Source organism: Crocuta crocuta, unplaced genomic scaffold (genome assembly GCF_008692635.1).
Source record: "Crocuta crocuta isolate KB4526 unplaced genomic scaffold, BGI_CrCroc_1.0 scaffold38, whole genome shotgun sequence".
Classification (NCBI taxonomy): Eukaryota; Metazoa; Chordata; class Mammalia; order Carnivora; family Hyaenidae; genus Crocuta; species Crocuta crocuta.
In genome coordinates, this window is record NW_027532605.1 from 2,017,677 (window position 1) to 2,040,743 (window position 23,067).

General features: G+C 37.1%; 1 protein-coding gene across 1 annotated transcript in view; it reads left to right on the top strand.

The window, feature by feature from the left end:
• The window catches only part of TMEFF2 (transmembrane protein with EGF like and two follistatin like domains 2), a 226,278-nt gene that overhangs the window by 129,139 nt on the left and 74,072 nt on the right, over positions 1-23,067 (top strand). The window contains exon 5 of the mRNA XM_077780218.1: positions 1,524-1,620. Within this exon, the coding sequence (XP_077636344.1) occupies positions 1,524-1,620 (97 nt within the window). The remainder of the gene's footprint in view (positions 1-1,523; positions 1,621-23,067) is intronic.

Sequence of the window (23,067 nt, forward strand, 5' to 3'; positions counted from 1 at the left end):
GTAAATTAAATCACGTGCACAGCAGTAAATTAAAGAAAAGCAAAGAATAAAGTCTTCTGCCTTTGAAAATGTTAAGAACTCTCTTGCTAATAGGCAAAGAATAAATGAGGAAAATATCATATTAAAGCAAAATAAGTAGGATTGGATTTGTTAGTTTCAATGTGCATCTTAATACATTGTATCTTTGTTAAATATGATGTGATCTTATTAGGGTCCATAAAGATTGGAGAAATTGCCATACTTAATTGCTTATTTTCATTTTCTATTGAAAATAACTAACCTTTTGCAGAAGTCAACTTTTTAAAGAGCCTCTTGATTACTGGGGCACCTGGGTGGTTCAGTCAGTTAAGCACCCAACTCTTGGTTTCAGCTTGGGTCATGATCTCACACCTTCATGGATTCGAGTCCCACATCAGTCTCTGCGCTGGTAGCACGAAGCCTGCTTGGGATCCTCTCTCTCCTCTCTCTGCCCCTCCCCAACTTGCGTTGTCTCTGTCTCTCTCGAAAGTAAAATAAAACAAAAATATTTAAGAAAAAGATCCTCTTTATTTAAACATCTGTTTTTTAAGTATATGATATGTCCACAGAATAAAATTATCTATATAGTAGTTAGGTTGTTGGAATTTTTCATCTATAAGTGAAACTATTTTTGCTTTCAATTGTGTATTTTTTAATTGAGTAAATAATAATCCGTCATCTCAAAAGTGTTGCTCAGATTTTCATACTTTGGAGTCAAAATATTTGAGTCCAACTTACACAACTGTGTCCTGATTTTGAAAAGTTAATTTCATAATTAAGTTATATATTGCATATTTCTATACTTGTAATTTATGGGAGAAAAAAAGACCATATCAATAGTTTTCATCAATGAGAATATCCATTTTTAAATGAAATATGTATTTTGTAACCTCCTGAAGGAAATCACTATGATGGGCTCTGTGAAATATTTATATAAGATTCCAAGAAATTATTGTGTAAACCAACTCAAAGCTGTTTTCTAAAAATGTATAATCAACATATTTTCCTTATAAGTACTAAGCATTTTGAAAAACAAAAGAGAGAAGACATATCTAATAAGCCGACTTCCTTTTAAATATTTTAATTATGTGTAAAAGCCTTTGAATGAAAAAGATTTATAGTTTAGGAGTGAAAGTATTGTGTGTAAAGTAAACATGAGATATTTCTTCTAGGCAAGTAACAATCTAAATCCCTTTCAATTAATAACTCTTTCTTATGGTCTACTTATTAACCAAGTATTTTTGATAAATCCAGTAAACCCCCTTATTTGCTGTTTCATTTTGCTTGTAAAAACCTGAAGTGTTTACCACATAGCAATAGGTGCATATTATTGCTAGAGTTTTCCTTAAATTTAGGAAAGAAAAGAGGTGAACAAGACATTCTTTGAAGCCCCGAAAGCAAACTGGTCTATTGGGAAAGTAGCCTTGATTTAGAATAGTCTTCGAGTGTTGGTATTAAGCATACTTATCTGAATTCTTTTTGTTTATTTGTTTTCTGTTCTCCAGTTCACGAAGGCTCAGGAGAAACCAGTCAAAAGGAGACTTCCACCTGTGATATTTGCCAGTTTGGTGCAGAATGTGATGAAGATGCCGAGGATGTCTGGTAACGTGTTCTTTTTTATTCTTTAAACAAATCATAACAATAATTTCTTTTACTCCCTCAGCCATTTCCTAAAAGATATTTTCAGCATTTTCTCCTACCCATTTCCTAAGGGGGAAATTGAGGGCTATAATAACAGCAAAGAATTTCTGAAGCTGAATTAAGAGCTGGACTAATCAGGCAGCTCTTAAGAGCGTTCATTACTTGATAGCATACACTAAGATATCTTTTAGACCCCCAAATACTGTCAATGTTAAAAGATGGGTAGAAAAATCATATTTGTCAGAAAGTTTCTTAAGAACCAATAAACAGTGGTTGGTTGCCGATCTGCTTTCTAAGATGGTGGATCTGAGTTACTGCAGAAAATTTATTTAAGGGTTACGCATATGCACTCCCATAGCTGAATTAAGAAGGCAGTGAAGCTAAGAATGATTTCTGGGCTCCTCTCCTCCTCTCTAGGATCAACTTCTCCTTTTACCCCAGCAGTACTCAACTCCTTCTGTAAAGATATGTTGAACAAATAACGACTAACATTCATTATTTTGAATGAGTCCCAAAATGTTAGTCCTCCAGGGCATCCACATGTATTAGTCTTTCCTGAAGGGAGAGTTTAGAGTGGGTCTTTGTGGCATGATAGTGGAAGGAGTCAGGGTTCCTCCTCATTTACACACATAGCTTTCAGGAAAACAGCCAGTGCCCTTTGTTTTCTTCATTGTGACGACTATGTTTGTCTACAGGAGTTAACAATCATTTTGATCAAGGTGGCTGAGAGAGTAAATCTTAAATGTTCTTATCACAAAAAACGAAATCGTAATTGTGTAAAAGTGATGGAAGTGTTAGCTAACACTATGGTGTTAATCATATTGCAATATATAAACATATCAAATCGACATATTGTGCACCTTAAATTTATGCAATGTTATATGTCAGTTATATCTCAATAGAGTTGGAGGAAAACAACAATTTGGATCAGAAGTTTGTGGGTGGAGGGAGCCATTCACCAAAAGAACAAGGAGAAAAAAGTTAAAGCAAGATAATTTTGGCAAGAGTGAAACAGTCTGCACTTAAAATATTTAAAAAAATTTTTTGAATGCAGATTAAGTGGAGGATTCCAACAGAGCAAACTGGAGTTCTTAGGGTAAATTAATCAGGTACTTACAGTTAAACACTATAGCCAGGTGAATTAGTCACCCATTAATAAATGCAGACATCAATAGAGTTTCCATACCTGCCAAACATTTCTCACCAATGGGCAGCTAGCAGCCAGGTGAGAGTTTATGTACTGATTTAACCATCTTGAGGGAAATAAATGTATGTTTTCTTAAGAGCATTTTGGGCATCTTAATGGCTAATGAATTTATGGTTCCCAAACTTGGCTGATCATCACAATTACTCCAGAAAGTTTTTAGATACATTAATTCTTTTGTTCCACCCCAAAACTAATAAATCAGAATTTCAGAGAAGTTAGGGCTTAAATTTTTACTTATCTAAAACTCCTCCAAATGACTATGAAATACTGCTTTAAAATAAATGACTGACCCAAAGAATCATTTTGCTCTCTAAATGCTTTCGAGCTCTATATAGTCATAGCCATTATATATATTAAGACACACTGATAGGAAAGATATCCTTTAAACGTTCCATTTTTAATGGTTCCTGGTGACTACATCTGTAGGTCAACATCATTTTTTAGGCTTAATTATCTTTCTGTCAATTATTTTACTTAAAAAGTTCACATGGGTTCCTAGTTTTTTTCTTAAGAATTTCCATTCCATCTTTAGGTAACATAGTTTACTTTGCAGATGCAAAAATTTAAGAAATGATATGAATAGCAGCTAAAAACTCCTGGTTCCTTACTATGGGTTTGGTCCATCTGGAAACTCTTTCTTCTCGCTTATCTTTAAGATAACCCTAGGGGTAAATGCCACCATTGTTTCACTTTACAAAGAGGAAGAGGAGTGTTGAAGTGGCAGGGCCACAATGAAGAGGTGAGGTGAACTTAACTAGAGAGTGCTAGCATCACAATTCAGCCAAAGATGCAATTAAAATAATATTTCTTTCCTGCCATGTCTGGATAAAAAAAAAAAATAGCCAGATTGCAGGCAGCTTAGATATAGTGACTCAAGACCTGCAGGCTTCAAGCTGGTGACAAGGGAGATGTCTGCAGCAGGCAGTGGAAAAATGGACAGGCGAGGAGTGTCACTCCTGGTATTCTAGCAAAAGTTGTGATCTGTGGTATGAGGGCAGGTGGAATGAGCAGATACACACAGGGTTGGTGGCATCAGAACCTCCAGCAGGAGGTCATGGGTCCCAGCCATGCAACTGGTGCTCAGAAAAAGAAACCCAGTTATACAAAGGGAACAAGGAGGGCAAAGGAGAACTTTGCCTCAATCAAAGAATTGGTTATGAATCAGGAAAACAGAGACAGGTCCAGGCAAAACTGGGTAGATACCCACTTGCCGGAACTGGTGTAGAAAGCCAAGCCTTGGTTACGAGGGGCTGAAACAAGCGTCTAGATCTCAGAAATAAATTACAAGGTCAGAATGAAATCAGCAGCAAGGCTGACTGGATGCTGAATCAGTTAGCTTTTGGCTAGGACATCTTGTACGCCCCCAGCCTAGAGACAAGATTAGTTCCAAAATGCGGAATAAAGCTGAACCTCCAGATGGGGCTAAGTGGCTATAGCTGTGAAGATTAGAGGGATGCAGGGGGCAGGGAGCCAAGAAGATCATTATACTTCCCAGGCAAGAATGAAAAGTTGTTAGCATTTAAATAAAATGTACTTAAAATGTCCAATGTAAGCAAGAAGGAATGGCGCTGAAAGTGATAAGCGTATTGATTTTCATTTACATAAATACCTTTGCATGTTAACATTTTGTATTTAGTTATGACCATGAAGGGCAGATTGGAAACAGCTGAAGGACACAAGAATAAAGCGATAAATGAAATTAAATAGGCATGGAAGGAAAGAGGCTATAAAGTATAACAGAGGGCAGTTGGGGGGTGATCTGACTAGCACTGGTCAACAGAAGCAGGGCGGTTTTGATGTGTTGTTGATTTTAGATGGAACCACGACCAGGTCCTCTCGCAAACATACTGCATATGCAGGGTAGCAACAAGGAGTACAAATCAGTGTTCGATTTTATTTTCGCCTTTGAGACTAACTAAAACCACAGTTTCATACATGCAGATTTCCTCAATCCTGCATTATGAAGTAATAACAAGATGTGAATAAACACTAATGTATTTGTGATATTGAAACAAAGATGAAAAATTAATTCCTGGTCTTTCTTTAACACTGGCCTAAGAAATTAATACTTTATATTTCATCACAAAATCTAAGTCAAGTTATTCAAAAATGCTTAGGTATTTTCTGAATGAAGATATATCTTTGTTAGAATTAAAAAGCCAGTTGATCAATTACAGTCAATCACAGTCACTTGATCTTTTCAGACGAGTTTTTGAGTTAAACAAGTCATACTGGGGGCGCCTGGGTAGCTCAGTCAGTTAAGCGTCTGGCTCAGGTCATGATCCCATGCTTTGTGGGTTCTAGCCCCACCTTGGGCTGTATGCTGACAGCTCAGAGCCTGGAACCTGCTTCAGATTCTGTGTCTCCCTCTCACTCTGCCCCACCCCTGCTTGCACTCTGTCTCTCTGTCTCCCAAAATAAACACTAAAAAAAAATTTTTTTAAGACAAGTCACGCTGGACATGGAGAAGATAAACGAAAGAATGAATGGTAGAAGGGTAAGGAAAATAGAAGGGAAAAAATAATAATTAGAGGAGGGCATTGATAAACCATGATACTAAAGACATTCTATCTTAACGCCTTTGAGAAAAACAGATGGTTTATAGGCTCATATACGCCCCTCACTTATATTCCATGATTTCATTTCAAGGTTTTTCTCTTGCCTTTTCCTTCTTCTTACGGAGAACATCAAGGCTGTAGAAACCCAAAGATTTTCTCAATAGCAGAGAACCACCATTCCTACAGAAGATTCTCCAGTTACACTTATTTTCCTACAGTGTAGGAAGGAATTAAGCTTCCAAAAGAGAGAATTAAAAGTCCACATGGGAAGTGTTCTACACTGTAGATCTATCCATTCTCATATTGGGGCATCCCTTTATTTAGGATGTTCAAGCAAATGGAACACCTGTGCAAAGGGATGTGTAAGCTTGTTTATAGGGAAGGGGTTAGAGGGGAAGGAAAGAAGGGCTTAAAAGATTGTTTTTCTTTATATCTAGACTGAAAAACGTCAAAACTAACATGTTTATACATCAAAGAGACTCTCAAATGCATCCTGCCAAATATAATTTATAAAGAAAAAGAATGGCTTATAAATAAGTCAAACATAATAAAATTGACTCATTGCAAAGTAATAAAGCCCATCTGATAGCACTGGGAATGCCAACTTATGATTTCAACAAATACTTCTGATACTTGGTTAGTTTTAGAAACAGGTTTATATTCCCTTAATTATCTTACCTGATAAATTATTTCTGTAAGTACAAAGTAGGTCAATGGTAACTCTCTTTGCACTGGGAACTATTCCTAAGAAGTAATTAGCCTAGAACTTTCTGTTGGTCCTGTCAGTCAGAAGTAGTTCAGAGCCCCGGGGTTGATACTTGATTTAATATAAGAAAAAAGCAAGTTGATAGCTGGGTCTGATCATAGGAATGACTGGGTAATAAATTGGCTGTGTGCCTAACATTTTCAGAGTGTCAGCATAGATCAAGGAAGGGAGCACAGGTGTAAATGCAGATGTGGCTCGTGACAAATGATTTAAAGGGACAACTTAAATTATATGTATTTGCTTCATATGTATGCTTTATAGCTCCTGTTTCCATTTTAACTTTGCTTCTGTATCACAATCTACATGCTACTCAGCCTCCATTGGCAAAATCTTATTGACTAAAATTCTATTAATTCCTCAGTAGTCATTTATTTTGTCTTTGAAAGCATTGATAATGTTTTCCAGTTTTACCACAGAACATCCTTGAATTTGACTGCAATGGAAAAGAAAGGAAAAAAGCAAAGTAGTTGCAATAAAATTGAGTTCAGAGAAACTGAATGAGCATCTATGTTTTTCTTTGTTTCATTGGCATTCCATACTGAGACAGGGTGTGGGCTTTGACATTCCTTTTGTGAGTATCTCTTACAAAGACAGTTTCGTTTGAAGTCCTTAACATCTTGCTTCTTTGGTCTGAGAAGGCTCCTAGTCACTAGGAAGACTGTGTTGTTGGCATTATTCCCACCTTTAATGCATTTTGGACTGTGGAGAATCATGAATATTTGAAGCAGGGCAATGGCGGTGGATGGTCGTTGGCACTAGATTTCACCACACATAGTAGCAAATTAGGCATTAGGTCCTGCTGACTTTAGTGCGTTTGGATTACCGAGTTTGATAGGGAAAATTAAGACACCTCTGAAGAGAATACAGAAAATGATTTCTCTTAAAACTACTACCAGTCAACAACTGAACAAAAAGACTGCGTTGCATTTGGAAAGTTTCCAGTTGTTTGCTACTAAGTAAAAAGATCGGTTAGGATTGTCTATGGGATATTTAAAGAAGAAGATGCTGATTAGTCACAAAATCTTAGTGATTCAAGAGTTCATTCAGGCTCCTCTCAGGGTGTTTCTCTTCTATTGATTTCCTTTGCTCTCTTGCCCCAGAACTATAAATGAACTTACCATAATTAGGACTGACTTCTAACATGAGTTTACTTATGGAGAGAATAAAGACACACATAAAAACAAAAACAAAAATAGGTCTGGTCTTGAAAAAAATCCAAGGTTTTTGTTGGTTGTAAATATGACTTTATGAGAAAACCTTTTCAATTTCGAGATTCCTGGAGTTGGGATATTGCCTCCCTCAAATTGCCTCTTTTCTTCCACCATGAAGACAGTGCTGTCACCTCTGAAAACTGCCATGGCATTTTGTTTGCATAGATGGGTGGGGACTGAAGAGTAAAGACAAATCTCTTTCCTTCAATGCCTCCATTTGCCCAGAAAATTTTCCCAGAGACTGAAATATGCAGCTCTTGATTTGGGGTAACACACCTATTTTCCATTCCCACAATTTCAAGGGAAAATGCAGATATTTTAGCAAATCCATAGCCAAATACAAAAGTTTGTTTGGTTTGTTTCTTTCTTTTATGTATTCCTCCACTTAATCAAGAAAAAATAACTTGTGTTTTTTTAATTCTACACAATGAAATACAATTTAGAATGCAATTAGAGGTAAATAGGAGGACTAATATTTGTTACACGGTCTGTACAATGATCTGTGCCAATAAATACCTGATCTGTGACCCAAACTTCCTTGTGTAGTAGCTGCCAGTGATAAATTCGCACACTGAATCTGAACATTTTGTCACTTTGAGAGATAAATGAATAACAATGCCACTTCAAGTGAACAATAGGCAATCTCAGAAAACAAACAACAAATAACAACTAATCCGCNATACTTTGTGAAAAGTGGAACTTAAAAAATAAAATTGAATTTGAAAATAAACCATGGTCTTTAAAACAAAGGCTTACCTCGGGTCTCCTATGATATGGGGCTCCTTCCAAAGGAATTAGATTCTCACCTAAGTGCTTTTGAAATTTTTCACTTAGGTCCTTTTGAGGTTTTCTCAGTAACTATAGCACAACTATGCTATCATATAGTGATTGATGAAACTTAATTAGGGTATAACAGATACAAACATAAATCTGGTGTGGACTACCAAGAAACATAGGAGTAAAGTATTCTAAACTTTAACATATGCTTTATATGTTTTTATCATTTTTATTTAGCTCATGCAATATAAATCATGTAACTTACATTCTACATAAAAATAATGAAATACTGCACGAAGGCAGAACAAAGGAACAAAATTCCTAAGTACATGTATTTCTACCATTAATCTAACTGTTTTTGTTCCTTGTTTCTCTTCTTACTTGCTGTTTGAATCTTGTTTTGGACTATACCCTGCTAATGGGGTTCGCCTGACTTTTGGGGCTCGCTCACCATGTTCTTACTCTCAATTTCCTCTAGACTTGTCTGATTCTCAGTTTCTAGTATACTCTGAATCAAAGATCACCCCCCTCTTAGAATTAGAGAACACCTGACCATCTTCCAACATCCCAGTGTAACACCCCAGTCTCAGGAATGAAAGTATGAACCTCATAGTTATTAGAATATGACAGAACTTCCAAAGGTTTATTTCCCACGTGTCAGTCACCATCATAATGTTTACATGTATAGAGCTATTTAATCCTTCTAATAATCTCATGAAGTTAGATGCATTAATATTTCCCATTTTGAAGAAAGGAGACTGAGGCACAGAGTGGTTAAACAAACTGCCCAAAGCCCAACAGGAAGTGGAAGAGCTAGGATATGAACCCAACAGACTGAGTCCAGAGACCACCACTCACTGTCTTCTCATATATTTAATGGCAAAAATCACGTGTGTGCATGTGTAGTGTACATTATTTATATACATACACATATACTGAATTTCACATCTTTTCTTCTTGAAGTAGAATATGAAAACAAAGACTTACTTGATGAAATCCACCACTAACAGGTCCACGTTGTCTAGATGGCCTAGAAGTATTTTTTGTCACTAGGTGTATACATTTACTTTGAGACTGTATGGTTTTCTTTGTTTTGTGTCATCTTTCATGGAAGCATTGAATTATCTATGGGGAATGTCCTTATGACAATATGTGCCCAATTAGATGAGGTTATTAGGTATAAGACTGCAAAGAGCAGACATATCTTCACCCAAACCTGATTATTTTGAGCTGCTTCAACCTCAGTTTGCTGCTTTTGAAGTGACAGTAGCAATCTAGTTTATGGACCAGGGTGGATATTATTTATATATTAGCTACTGATAGGTTTTAGATCTGTTTATCGAGAAAAGAGGCATGTGAGAGATGAGCTACTTGACACTCCTCCTTCCTTTAAGGCTGGTGTGCCACTATCAGCCATGTGTCACAGGGTGTGCAAGAGGCAGAGAGCACCAAGGAACAGGGGCGCTGTTCAGTAAGCCATTTGCTAAGTAAAGTTGTCCTTACTATCTTTGGGAGTAGCTGACAGGCTGTGTGCCCCTTTCCAAGTAGCAAAAGACAATTTATTACAAATGCATATTCTTACTATAAGAATAGAAATTATGGCATGTAGAGAAAGAGGGGAAAATCGCTAAATGAAATGGCAGCTATATATGGCCCCCATGCCGGTGGGTTTTAATCCCTAGGGTAGGGGCAGTGCTCTGCTCTGTCTTTCTATTTGGCACTTCAACATATCATGTCAAGTTTCTTATTTCCCAATCTCATAGATCTTCTTGGAGGTTACATTAAAATAAATTTTTTTCTGATTATAAAAGTGGCACATGTTTATCACAGAGAATTTGAAAAAAAAACTATATTAAATATATGAAATATAGTTATATAAAATTCTATAAAAACAATACAAAAACTCTATTAAAATGTCATCTCCATCATCCCACCATTCCAAGAAAACTACTGCAACATTTGGAGGTATGTGTTCCCCCTACATCTGTGTTTATGTATGTGTGCATACATGTGCCAATATATATTTTTAATGAAAACAAAATCATATTTTACACATCAACAGAACCCCCTCTCAAAAATTTTACTTAAGGTTAAGTAAAATTAACTTGAGTTTGGAGATTGTTAGGAATGCTAAATAAACTTATGAAGAACATATTTAGATTTGAACATAACTTCTGTGGCACAGATTAGAATTTTCCTTTCAAAATGTGTGCACTTCTCAAGATGAATGGATTTGAGAGTACTGTCCTGAATTTGGAGATCTAAAAATTTTACCAAAAACCTAATTCCCTTCTAAGTCTACCTTACACATTTTTCTTGGTTAACTCCAAGAGACTGGATAGTACGTGTACTGTAAGCATTTCATTGTCTGTTTCCAGAGCATTCGTAATAAATAGCTTTTTGAGGCATAAGCATTATTTACAGAGAAACTGTCCTCCCAAAGGTGTTTTAAATTGGGTAGAAACTATTGCTAGTCTTCAGTGGTTTACCTCCAAATAGTAATATATCGTGTGTGTTAGTTCATCTGAACAACAAATCAGCAAGCCATCCTCTGCAGCCAACATCAGTCTGTTCCAGACACATTCCCCTACAAGAAAGATGTGTGTTTTCTAATAAGTGATTGAACAAATTGTAAAATTACATGCAACACCCAGTCAGACAATCAATATTACTGAAGATCTAAATGCTTATTGTAGTAAAGAAAAAATAAATGAAGGAAAGGGAGATCTGATTTTTCTAATCCCCCACCCAATGCCAAGTAAAATCAATCAGGAGTGGATCCACTCATCCCCTCACCACTAAGCAATGAATGAAACATAAGAAATCAGGATGATGCACTTGGGATGGATGATCTTCTAAAGATTGTTTACCACAGCTCTTTTTTTACTCATTACAGTCTTTTTAAAGTCTTTGACATAGTAGTTTTCTCTGTTCTCTGAGCTCATTCTAAAATGAGCTTTCTACTCTCAAAATTGTACTATCCAGGGTAATAAAAGTAATGCTAGATTACAGCTAGCCATGAACAGATATTAAAATATACAATAAGTAAGAGAGATGCAAAAATAATAAATGAAATAAAATACTGTCTTCACATTAGCAAACATTAGTGATGTATTTCTGTGATAAACATAGATATCAACATAAATCCAGTACTTTAAAACATCCAAATATAATATCAAATTATTATAACAAAGAAATAAATTATATTTGATTGATGTATGCAGTTTAATTTTAATTTAATTTATTTTTCCTGGAAAAAAAAAAAACAACCAAGCATTAGTAAGCACTTACTTTGTGCCCTGCACTCCTCTAAGGGCTTTGTATTTATTAACTCATGTAATCCTCATTGACTAAAAGGTGTTATTACTATTGTAGTTTTAAATATGATGAAATTGAAGCACAAAGGTGTTAAGTAATGTGTCTAAATTTACTTAGCTCTTAAGGTTCAAAGTCAAGATTCAAAGCCAGAGGCCATACTGTGACCTATTTTGTAAACATTGTGCTCCAGAAAACTGGGGACACAGTGTTGAACTTGCAAGACTCAGAGGAGTTTTACAGGTGTAGAGGAGCGAGAGACATTTCTCTGGGAAAACAGAAAAAGAAATGCATGTTTAATTAGCAGGGAAGGCAAAAAAGCCTCCATAGAGGTCAAGTGAGCCATCTCATTTAATCCTTTACAAAGCTGCAGTAAATCAGGTCTTAATCTCCTCCATTAAAAGAAAGAAAGAAACCAAGTTTTGGGGAGATCAATAACATGCATATGTTGCTAGGTAGGAGCAGTTTTTGAGTTCAACCTCAGATTTTTCTAAGTCCAAGGTGCATGCCCTTTTTGTGCATAATACTAAAAGATTGATGTCAAGGTAGTTATAGAAATTGTCCTTTCAGAAGGAAGAATAGCTTATCACTGAGATTGTGTGTAGTAACTGAAGGGCCAGAAAAGTACCCATAGCTGAATGATGGAAGACTTAGTTGTCAAATATTAGTTCAGGTAACACTGTTACCGGTGGGAGAGTCTGCATCATGTAAATGGAGGTCTCAGTCCTTGGATTGCCCACAAGAAGATTAACATGGGGACCCAAGCTCAAATAAAGACAGCAAGAAGGAAAGTAGCAAGCACAAAGCAGTTTATTAAAGGCAAAGTACACTCTTAAGGTGTGAGAGCCGGCAGGTTCCATGAAGTGGATTCAGGATCCGATATTTGCTGCATCTCTCTAGGCTGGGAGGAGCAGTGACATACAGTGGCGTGGTCGCTAATGGAGGCTGCTTCCAATCATTTGGAAACTCCTCCCGCAGGCTGTGAGGGGGTTTTTGACCTTACAAGGTTTGTACTGGAATGGTCCTGGCAGCCTTTCTCCTTCGGGTGGGGCTGTTCCCACAATGCAAATGAATTATGGGTAACCCTACGGGTTACCTTGGGATGGAGGAGGAAGAGGAGAGCATATGCTTTGCACCTACGGCTCTAGATATGTCAGCCCCAAGGTCTTAGAAGCCACAGGTCAGGATGTTGTGTCCCTGGGTTTTTAACATGTAGCTTATTTATTACTGTCCTAGCCTCAGCTCATGTCTCCACCATTCCCCTTCAAGGACTAGCGGCTCTACCTTGGGGCATTCCTTCCATTGCTAATGTCTGGTTTCTACCTAACAACACTAAATATTATAACAGATAAGTGTCAAAGTCTCAGAGATATAACACACACACGTGCACACAAACACACTCACACACACATTTCTTACTCTTATCACATTTCAAGGTAAGCATTCCTAATCAGTCTTCATAAGGTCTTTACAGAACTGTGTCTCTTTCCATACCATGGGCTTGCCCTTCCCTAAATCATTGAGGTTCTATTTACTCACTTAATAGAAAGCAAAAGCAAAGAAAAGATCATACATGGGAGTTTTTTATCAGCCAGTCTCAGAAGTGGCATTTCTCACTTCCACATATATCCCTCTGGCCAGAACATTTGCTACATAGTAAAAGTAGAATTAAGGAGAAAGAACCCAGTAATGAAAGTTTGATAATGGCCTTAAAAGAGAAAGCTTAGAGTCAGGAAAGCTGTACAGTAGCAGTGGATATTATTTAGTATGTCTGATGAGTCATCCTCTGTCTGAGCCCAGGCAATACATGTTTGACATAGAACAAGTTCCAGCCTGCAAAGAGCCTACATTTTGGGGAAGTTCTCATCCAAGATGGTGACATAGACATGCTAAAAAGAAGAGAGATGGAGGAGTGCGGGGTTAAGTGATAAAGAAATAAAATAGTAAGCAAGCAAGATACTTTCAGATAACAAATGTTCTGAAAATAGGGTCCTGGGGGAAGGAGACGCCACTCAAGATTGGGTATGTAGGGAATGCCTCTCTGAAGATTGCCATGGATTCAAACAGGAGGCAAGGCAAGAGCCAGCCTCATAAAAATCTGTAGATGCAGAACTTTGAGCAGAGAGAACCTCTAGTCTAAAGGCACCAGAGTGTAGGGGAGCTTGGTGTGCTGAAGGAGCTGACTGAAGCCTAGTGTAGTTAAGGTCTTAAATGAAGTTGTAAAGGGGCCTGATCATGAAGGTTCTAGCAGGCCTTAGTGACAAGTGTTGATTTTATTCTAAGTATACTGAGAAGCCTTCAGATGTGTTAATCTGGAAGTACTTTGATTTAGTCATCTGCACTGTCACTTCCTCCTGAGCTTTACTAGACCACTCTAGAAAGTAACCATTTGCCCCTTCTCCCTTATCCCATGGCACTTTCTCTCATTTCAATTTTGTCAGTACCTAATTAGCTAGAAGTATACATATGTGATTTCCTCAACTGAAATGTAACCTCCTGGAAAGCAGAGACTGGGATATAATTTGTGGCTCCCCCAGGAACAAACATAGCTCCAAGAAAGCACTTAGGGCCTGAATAAGTACGTGAATGCATGAATGATAAATAAATAAATGAAGGAAAGAACAATAACTAAAGGGATAAAGAACAATATACCTTTGTATTTGGAGTCTGTAATGTGCTTTTCACCTTCACTGTCATATGACCCACATGAGCACAGTCGGTGCACATGGAAGAGTTTGGCAAATGGCACAATTATAAGAAGCAAGAGATTAGAGCAAAAATTGAAGAGAAGTTAAGATTTTGAGGATGAGCACGAAGGAAGAATAGTGGGGATAGGGATCAGGAGGTAGAGTCAATTTGGAGCATGAGAGGGAGGTGATGAGAAAAAGTTACTTTCTGATTCAGCTGTTAAAAGGCAGAAACACACGGAATGCCCAGTAGGCAAATAATTAAAGGTTAAGTTGTGTGATGCAGACAGGAAGAGCTGCAGGAGTTCAGAGAAATCTAATAAAGAAAGTGAATTTGGGGCTGAGCAATGAAAATAGACACTGGCATAGCAAAAATCCTGTTGGGTAAAAAGGACACAAAATATTTCCTGAAAATAATTTGATATTGGAAAGAAAGGACAAATTAATGAAAATAGAAAGATACCAGTATATATTAATTAAGAGAAAAGAAATTGGAAGTGACCAAAGAAGAAAAATATGGAGGAGCTGCTGTCCTCCATTTATTTAATTAAAAGATAAAATTACTGCCCAGGTACTCACTAAATATTTCTGATTTCCTACCTACTCTGTCAAGTTCCTTCCTTTCTCTGGAATAGTAACTGGCAATGTTTAAGTAGGTGACAGCTTCTTGGGTCTTTGGGTGAAACAAAACATGAATAAGAAATAGATCTCTGTTATTTTAAATCACTGAAATGTTGAGATTGTTTATTACTACAGCATAATATCTTATTCAAACTAATAAACTTTACATCAGTGAGAAAACATTGATGTGGAGTGAGATTGACTCTTGAAATAGAAAACAATGGAAGAATTAAGGGTCATTAAAAGAAGACAGAGACTCAAAGTTGGCAAATGATATTGCCATGGTCTGAATGTTTGTTTCCCCCCAAAATCATATGTTGAAACTAACCTCCAAGGGGATGGTAGGAGGATGTAGGGCCTTTGAGAGGTGACTAGGTCATGAGAGTGGAGAATTCATGGTTAGTGTCCTCATAAAAAAGAACCCAGAATGCCAACTTATCCCTTCTCCTTGTAATATCATAGACTGCTATCTGTAAGGAAGTGGGCACCACTAGACACCAGTGCCATGATCTTGGAATTCTCAAGAATGGTGAGACATAAATTTCTATTTTTATAAGCCACTCAGTTAAGGGTGTCTTTAGCATAGACACACAAATGGATCAAAACAATGGCCAAGCTTCCAATGTGCTTATCCCCAAAGGCATTGCAGTGGGGTGGCCCTGAAAACTTAACTGCAGATGTGTCTACTTGCCCATCCGTGCTCTACCCAGTGAGAAATAGGCTGTGAAGTCCTCCAGCTGGCTGGCTGTGTCACCCTCCCTGCCTCCTCTTCAGGGCGAACATGAATTAAGTTGACTTGCCTGAGGTTCAGGACATTGAGAGACCGGTTGGGGTGCCTCCAGATCTCCAGCACCACAATGCCTATGAAAAGGGAGAAAAAGCACCAGAGATAAACAGAATCAGAAGCCTAAAGTAAGGCAATTTATGAAAAGGGAAGAGCAAAATGTTTGATGGGCTTCTGATAAGAAGGATGTATTTAGGAAGATAAAACCAAGCTTACAAGAATAAAGCAGAAATTAATTTTCCATATGAGGCCTCCAAATATAGTTCCTACAATGTGCAACATTTTAGTGATTTTTTTCCCATGGAGGGATGGGGAGGAGGGTAGAAGGGGAAGGAAATTAATATCTTTTTTAGCTTAACGTTTGACTACTTGTAGTGACCTAATTTTAATTTTGAGAAATTATACTTAAAACTATATCTGACAAAACTGTATTCATTGGCCATTAACCAAGAGTTCAAATCATGCTGGACATATTTTAATAGACAAAAAACATGCTTTGATCAATGGACGGGTGGGTGGATAGATAGACAGATGATTGTATGCATAGATAATATACCATATAGATTAGATAGATAGTTATCATGAGGTAGCTCAGTATCTGGAGAAATCATAGACTTTGTGTAAAACAAGCAGAAGGCAGAAGGCTGAATGAACAGAGGACCTTTGTATTAAAATCAGTCTAATTAAGAGCTTAGATGCTAAATTCAGACTGTCTAAGCTTAAATTTTGGTGTTGTCACTTACTTCTGTGTGACCTTAGGCAAGCTCCTTAACCTTCCCACGTCTCAGTGTCTTCTCCATGTAAAGAGAATTTGAACACTTATTATATAAGGGTAGTAGAAAGATGCATCAGAACATAATCCATTAACTGGAGTTGTCTTTGAACTTTTTATTCAAAAACATATAACTCAAAAATGTTTCTATTTGCCTATTTTATAATAACTTATTGTTCAGACTATGATTTGGAGGAATACTATTCATTCTCTCATTATTGGTGACCTGTATGATGGTGTCCTAGCTTATCTGAGAAATTTGTAAGTCTCCAAAGCAGCCTTTTAAGTAGGCCTTGAATCTAGCACTTATCCTACTGTGGTAGGGGATGAAAGGGAGTGAAAACAATCCAACCAATTATTTGGGATTAAATAAATGAAATGAATGCTTGGAATTATTTTCATACTTCAAAAAACAGTGTAGGTGTTAAATAGATTAAAGAGTTTAAACCATGAAAAACCATACCATCCCAAACTCTTAGGAAAGTTATTTTTTGTTGTTGTTAAAGGGGAAAAAAAGTTTAATTTACAGTGTAAAATAAATAGTAATTGTTCACACTACTGTTTATTGATTTTGTATTAAGTCCAATGCCAATTGTTTACAAAGATGATTGTGTTTAATATGCAAAAGGATCCTATTAGTGTTGTTATCCTCATTTCACCAGTAAGGAAACTGAGGCTTGTAGAGTTAAGATAAACCCTATGTCGTATATTGTGGCTACTAAGTGGAGTGAAGCAGGATTTAAATGCAGGCTGAAGCAGGATTTAAATGCAGGCTGTCTGGTTCCAGAGCCCACAGTTCTCACTACTACGCCAAATTGCCTTTCAAATAATCAGAGTGTGTTCAATCCGGCTGTATGGGACCTTGGAGATCATATAATCCTGTCTCTTTGTATTACTGCCTGTAAATGTAAAGCAGAGAGATGTTAAACGATCTGCCCAAGGTTATACACTTCCATCTTTTCCTCAACGTAATAACCCTCTCTCGTTTAAAACTCATTTCTAAGATTTATACAAACTAATGGCAAAGCCATGACATTTTTTAATTGAATACTCAATAAAGGAATCATTTTCATCTTGTTTTTCCATCTCATGTCCATGAACAAAATGTAAAAACATGTTGCAAAGCCAAGAGTCTTTATTTCTACTAATAGCCTGCTTTTTTCATAGAAAGGGGAAAACCATCCTGATGCTGAGTCTGTTTGGGATGTAATAAGTATGTGGTCATTTTCTTTGTGAAGAATATCTCTGAGGCATTAAGGGAAAGGATGTCATGACTGACCTTCTAAGTCACATAACTTTAACTTACAACCAACACGTGACTTTAAGGCAGGTATAATCTTTCTTACACTGCTAGTGTAACACATTTCCTAAGGTTCTCCAGGTCACCTCACAACTGTTCCAGAGAGAAAGCCAATGGGGCCACAAGTGCTCTGCCTCTTCAATAGACTAATTAAATTTAACTCTAAACGTTAATTTTTTATTTGACCAATCTTTACTGTTGCTTTATTCAGAATTTAGAAGAGATGTGTATGAGTATGTATAGTTATCTGAATGATCTTCTGATTTCAGAGTCAGGAGTTATTTTTCCTGAAAGTTTACAAAGGGGTCACTTCTACCTTTTACAAAGCCAGGAAGCAGAAACTAATCCAGATTTTTTTCTTTTTTTTTATTTGAAAACTGTATACCATGGCTGGACACAATTTAAAATTGTGTCTGTTGAAGGTGAAATTTCTATTTAAGTTCTACTCAAGAGCTTATTCTGGTCTCTAACATAAAGGCCTAGCAACCTCGCTAGTTTTGTGATGTTAGTTGAGTTACCTGTCTAACCTCAGCTTCTCTATCTGTAAAGTGGGAGAGCTGTCTACACACAGGATTTTTGTTAAGTATTCAATGCTGAGATGTATATAAAATGCTTAGGACAATCCTTGGTTCTCAGCAAATATCTGATATTATCTTTGTGACCAGTATATTACGTGTATCTAGTCCTGAGGCTTCAATTGCCACTTTTAAGCATATGATAGACAAATATTCTGCAGCTCTGACTCTCATGAGCAAGGAAGGAGAGCAAGAGTGGCTTTTGCATTAACAACAAAGAAGTTCTGCCAAACCCCCTACTGAATAAAATATTAGGTATGGTACTCAAGCCTTCTGAGATCTATCTTCCTAAGACTTTTTTTTCCTTCTATACCATCCATCTGAACTCTCCCATCTCCATACCTTAGATAAGTAGTTCCCAGTATCTGGTTAAGATACTATTTGCTTTTTTCATCTCATTCTCACGCAAATGCACAGCGAGCTTTCTCCAGCCTATTTAATATGTGTTAGTCAATAGGATCTTGACTAGTTCAATTAGAATCTAGCTTTCTTCTATTAAGTGAAACATTAATGGCACAGTGTACACATTGCCATTCTTCTCGCTAAAGTTATTCTTAGAAAATATAGCAATAAGTATATCATTGTTTTTAAATGAATTAACAAACAAAAATTTTTAAATGCCTCAGCTTTAGTTTCTATTATGGTAAATATCAGTAGATATAATTTGCATAAATAAAGCTACTTTAAGGCCCTCAACATTTTTAAAATTATAAAGGGGTCTTGAGATCAAAAGATTTAAGAAGTGTTGCCCTAGCTTAGACTACATAGTCTCCTCTACCTGCAATCCCATTTCCTCCATCACTAAAGCCAGAGTATTTCTATAACCTAATTTTGGAAGTGACATCCCATCATCATGGCCTGCCCTTTGCAAGGCCCAACACAAAAGGAAAATGTGATCCCCCTGGTTCAAAAAGCAGAGAAAAAATCTATTAAAGGCTTTCTTCCTTTCTTCTGTTAGTCTCTCTTTCTTGAGTTGTCATGGTGATTTTTATTTGCTATGTCATTCTGACTAGAAAAAGATTAAACTTTAAAATTATTAGTATATTTTTACTGTTAATTTTTATATTGTATAAAGCCAAGTTTAAGTGCAAATATAAGGCCATTTAATTTGTATATAGAATCACTAAAATTACACAATCTTACTTTGTAGCTCATACATGCATATATATTTCATTCTTACCAGAACAGTGGAAACTGCTACACAAAACTAACTCAGCTGTTTTTATTTTATTTTATTTCTTGATGCTCAGACATTCTACCAACACTCTCCACCTTAGGTTTACTGGTAAGTAAGTAAGGACCAAAAAAACAATGAACTATGGGTTGTCCTTTTTCTTTCAAAGTCATAATTTTTAGTGCAAGTGGTCAGTTAACCAAGGGAAGTAACATGAATAAAAATATACATGTGATAGAGTTCCTTAGTCATTTGTGTTTCTGAAGATGCTATTGCCTTCTTCCTGTGCTCTGAACAAGTTATTTGAATGGAAAGGACATTATATGAAGACGTCATACAAGGCTGTCAATGTCCCACTTACTCAACTGTAGAAGTAGACCGCTTACTTCGTCCTTGCTTTGATTCTCACTGAATTCCCATAAACCAAGGCTCCACTGGAATTCTGTGCTCATGGGGCATTGCGAACACTTATATGGGAATAGGGTAGCCAAGAAAAGAGGCAGACACATACTGAATCTCATTCTTCGGCTCATGTGCAAGCTCCACTGTGTCACTGAACTTCACTCATGCAATTCAAAGATAAAATTTCAAGTTGAGGACAACAGAACACTAAACCAAGTACAGGGCTCTGAGTGGATAGGTCATATATCCATGAAACCAAGCCTGTCCATTGTTTTTGGTGAGAAAAGTTACTGGGACCAGCCTCACCCTCAAAGGTGCGGGTGGGAATTACATAAGGACATGGATACGAGGAGCCTGGGTCATTAAGGACCATGTCAGATGCTGCCTGCCACATTCATATCATTTTTCTCTTTTGATTTGCTCCTTTTCCCCTTTACCCTCTAATTGGCTATGTACCTGTTATCTTCAGTACTGTACTAGATGGCAACCTCCTCAAGGACAGGATTCCTCTCTGATATTCCGGCACTCCATTGTCATATGTTGTCAAAGTGCAACACTGAGGAAGCACTAAAAACATACTAATGGAATGAGTGAATGAATAAATGATGTGGAAACTTCATTTATTTTCTGATGAGTGGTCTTTGTGAAAAACAATCAATAAGATAAATTGACCTTAATGTATTCCTCTAATATTGCAAAATCTCATGGCTGACTGCTTTTGTGATTTCAGATTCTTATCTTTCCAGAAATCGAATATACTGGCTTCTTTTTTGACCCCCTTATCATTGGACTGTCCTCCCTTCACGGCTGGGTTCTTTCAGACCTCTAAAAAGTCTTATTTAGGTTATTGTCATGAATGAATCATTGTACTTGAGAAAAGAGTTAATGATGTAAAGGACAGCTGGAGCATAACTGGAGAAACCATTCCATTAGCATTTACATTTTTATTTTGGACATCAAAATGGCAGGGAAACTACGCCCTTTTAATGGTTTGCACATGTGGTCAGGCATTGTGTGAGCAAATAATGCTTCCAAGAACTTGTATTCAATTTTCAGCAAAAGAAAATAAAAATGAGCAGAAGCCTTTGTAGATCTAAGCATTTTCTTCAGTTTTCTTCATTGGTCAATCTCATAATGCATAAGCTTTCACTTCCAGATCCATTTCAAGGGTCTTTTGTAATGACAGAAGCTAAGTCTTTGTTTCCACGGAGCAGAATACAAAATGCATCAGTGTGCCATTTAGGAAAAACTATTTTGTCAGTCTTGTTTATGCACTCAAGATAATACAGTGTGTTTAAAAAAGGCTGGACCCAGCCTCTGCCTGTTTATTCAGTATAAACAGAAGCATCCCTTTTGACGTTGTAAGGACAGGATGTGTGCTAATTTCACCAAGTAAAAGCCACTGCACTTGGCCATATAAATCCTTGTCTAGAGCAACCTTACTCCTTCACAATATTGTGAAGGTGCGCATAAAATATAATATAATGATGCACATCAAATATTAATGCCCGTCGACACACTGTCATCTATTACAGCAGCAAGTACCCACCCTGACCCGCAATAGGGTTATGGCTTTCTTCACCTTTGTCTTCACACATCGGCTTTCCCTCCTCCTCCCATCCCAAACAAAACAAAGCACACGATACCCTAACCAGCAATTCCAGGGAAATTCTGGCAACAAAGTGACTGGTATCCTCACAGTGGTCTGTTTCCTTGCAATAGAATACCCAGCGGCAAATATGTGACCAGGAAAGGAATGCTATTTATTGTTTCAGATGTATGATAATGTGAACTGAGCCAAAGTGAGAGCCAGGCAGGGGCTTGGGGGTGGGAAGGGGGGAGGGATGGAATGGAAGGCAGAAGGTCACAAACAATGTGTGTTTATTTCTTTCCTAATTTCTTACCAGCACCTCAGTGATAAATGCATTGTATTTTTATCATGTTTCATATAAGAATGTATGAATAACCGAGCAACAATTCAAGTCTGCAGTTTAGAAATAAATGTGTTGGTTAAATAGTTCAGTCGAGTATTTTTCTCTTTGCACCAAGCTACAGAAGCATCTCAGCTGCCTCGGTGTGCCGCACTCAGACATTGCACTTCCCCCGTTTATCACGCCCCCTCAAGCCAGCACCCATCCCATATCCTGCTTCATTTTAGACTAGTACCACACCTAGAGAGGAAGGAAGCACTGGGAAATCTGTTTATGCATTTCTAAATCTCCCAATTTAAAAAGACATATGCTAGAAATCAAAGTACTGCTTCCAGACAGATTTTCTATTACTGTGGCACATCTTCAGATCTCTTCCTATAGAAAATGCAAGTACTGAATTTTATACCATGATAATATGCTGAAGCAGAAATTTCGCTTTTCATTACACAGAAAAAACATTTCTACCCTTTATAACTGATGGCTCAGAGTTTCACCAACTTCTTGGATTTGAACTGTGCTGTTCTCTGTCTTCCTCATCTAGCATGCTTCCCCCCACCCCAACAAAAATCCTATGTTGTAGTGAAAGGCTTTTTTGTGTGCTGAATTTCCTTTCCCAGCACCAACTTAACCAGTAACTTTACAACTTGATCACAGGCCCATCATTATCTCCTACTCAATAATTCAAAAGCTCAATAGAAAAGCTTTAAATTGAAATTGAACCACCATTAACAGTCCTAGAAAAGTGGGCGTCATTCAAGCAAAACAACCATAGACACTCCCAGTCACCAACACAACACTCACATAGCTTGACGTCTGCATTTCTCACTGACTGCCCATGCATTTTCTCCAGATCAGTTATTTAGTCCTGACTGAGTAAACTTCATAGCACCTTTCTGCATGGGGACATTAGTCTATCTCCTTTACATTAGGCAATAGTATACCTCATTCCTTCCTGCTTCATGCAGGCCGCTCTGTTCCTCATTTCTTTTCTCCCAGTCAACCAGCCAGCCCTGGCCCCCTGTGGTTACAGGAAATTATCCATGCAATGAGCTTAATTTAGAAAACTGTGTAAAGAGCTGGCAACATTATTCTTCTCAGAGTCCAATATATGTTTATTTTTCATGCTACAGCCTTTCAATGGTCACTGACATAGAAAAAAATACTAAATTTAAAATGTGTTTGTAGAAACCATTGGGCAACTAGTAAATAAAGCTGAAGATAGATTCTAAATTAAGTGCTTGAAAAAACAGAACTCTGGCATCCATCTTCCTTATCCTTAAGGTAAAAACACAAAACAAAAAAAAACCTCACAGGAAACACTGATCCTG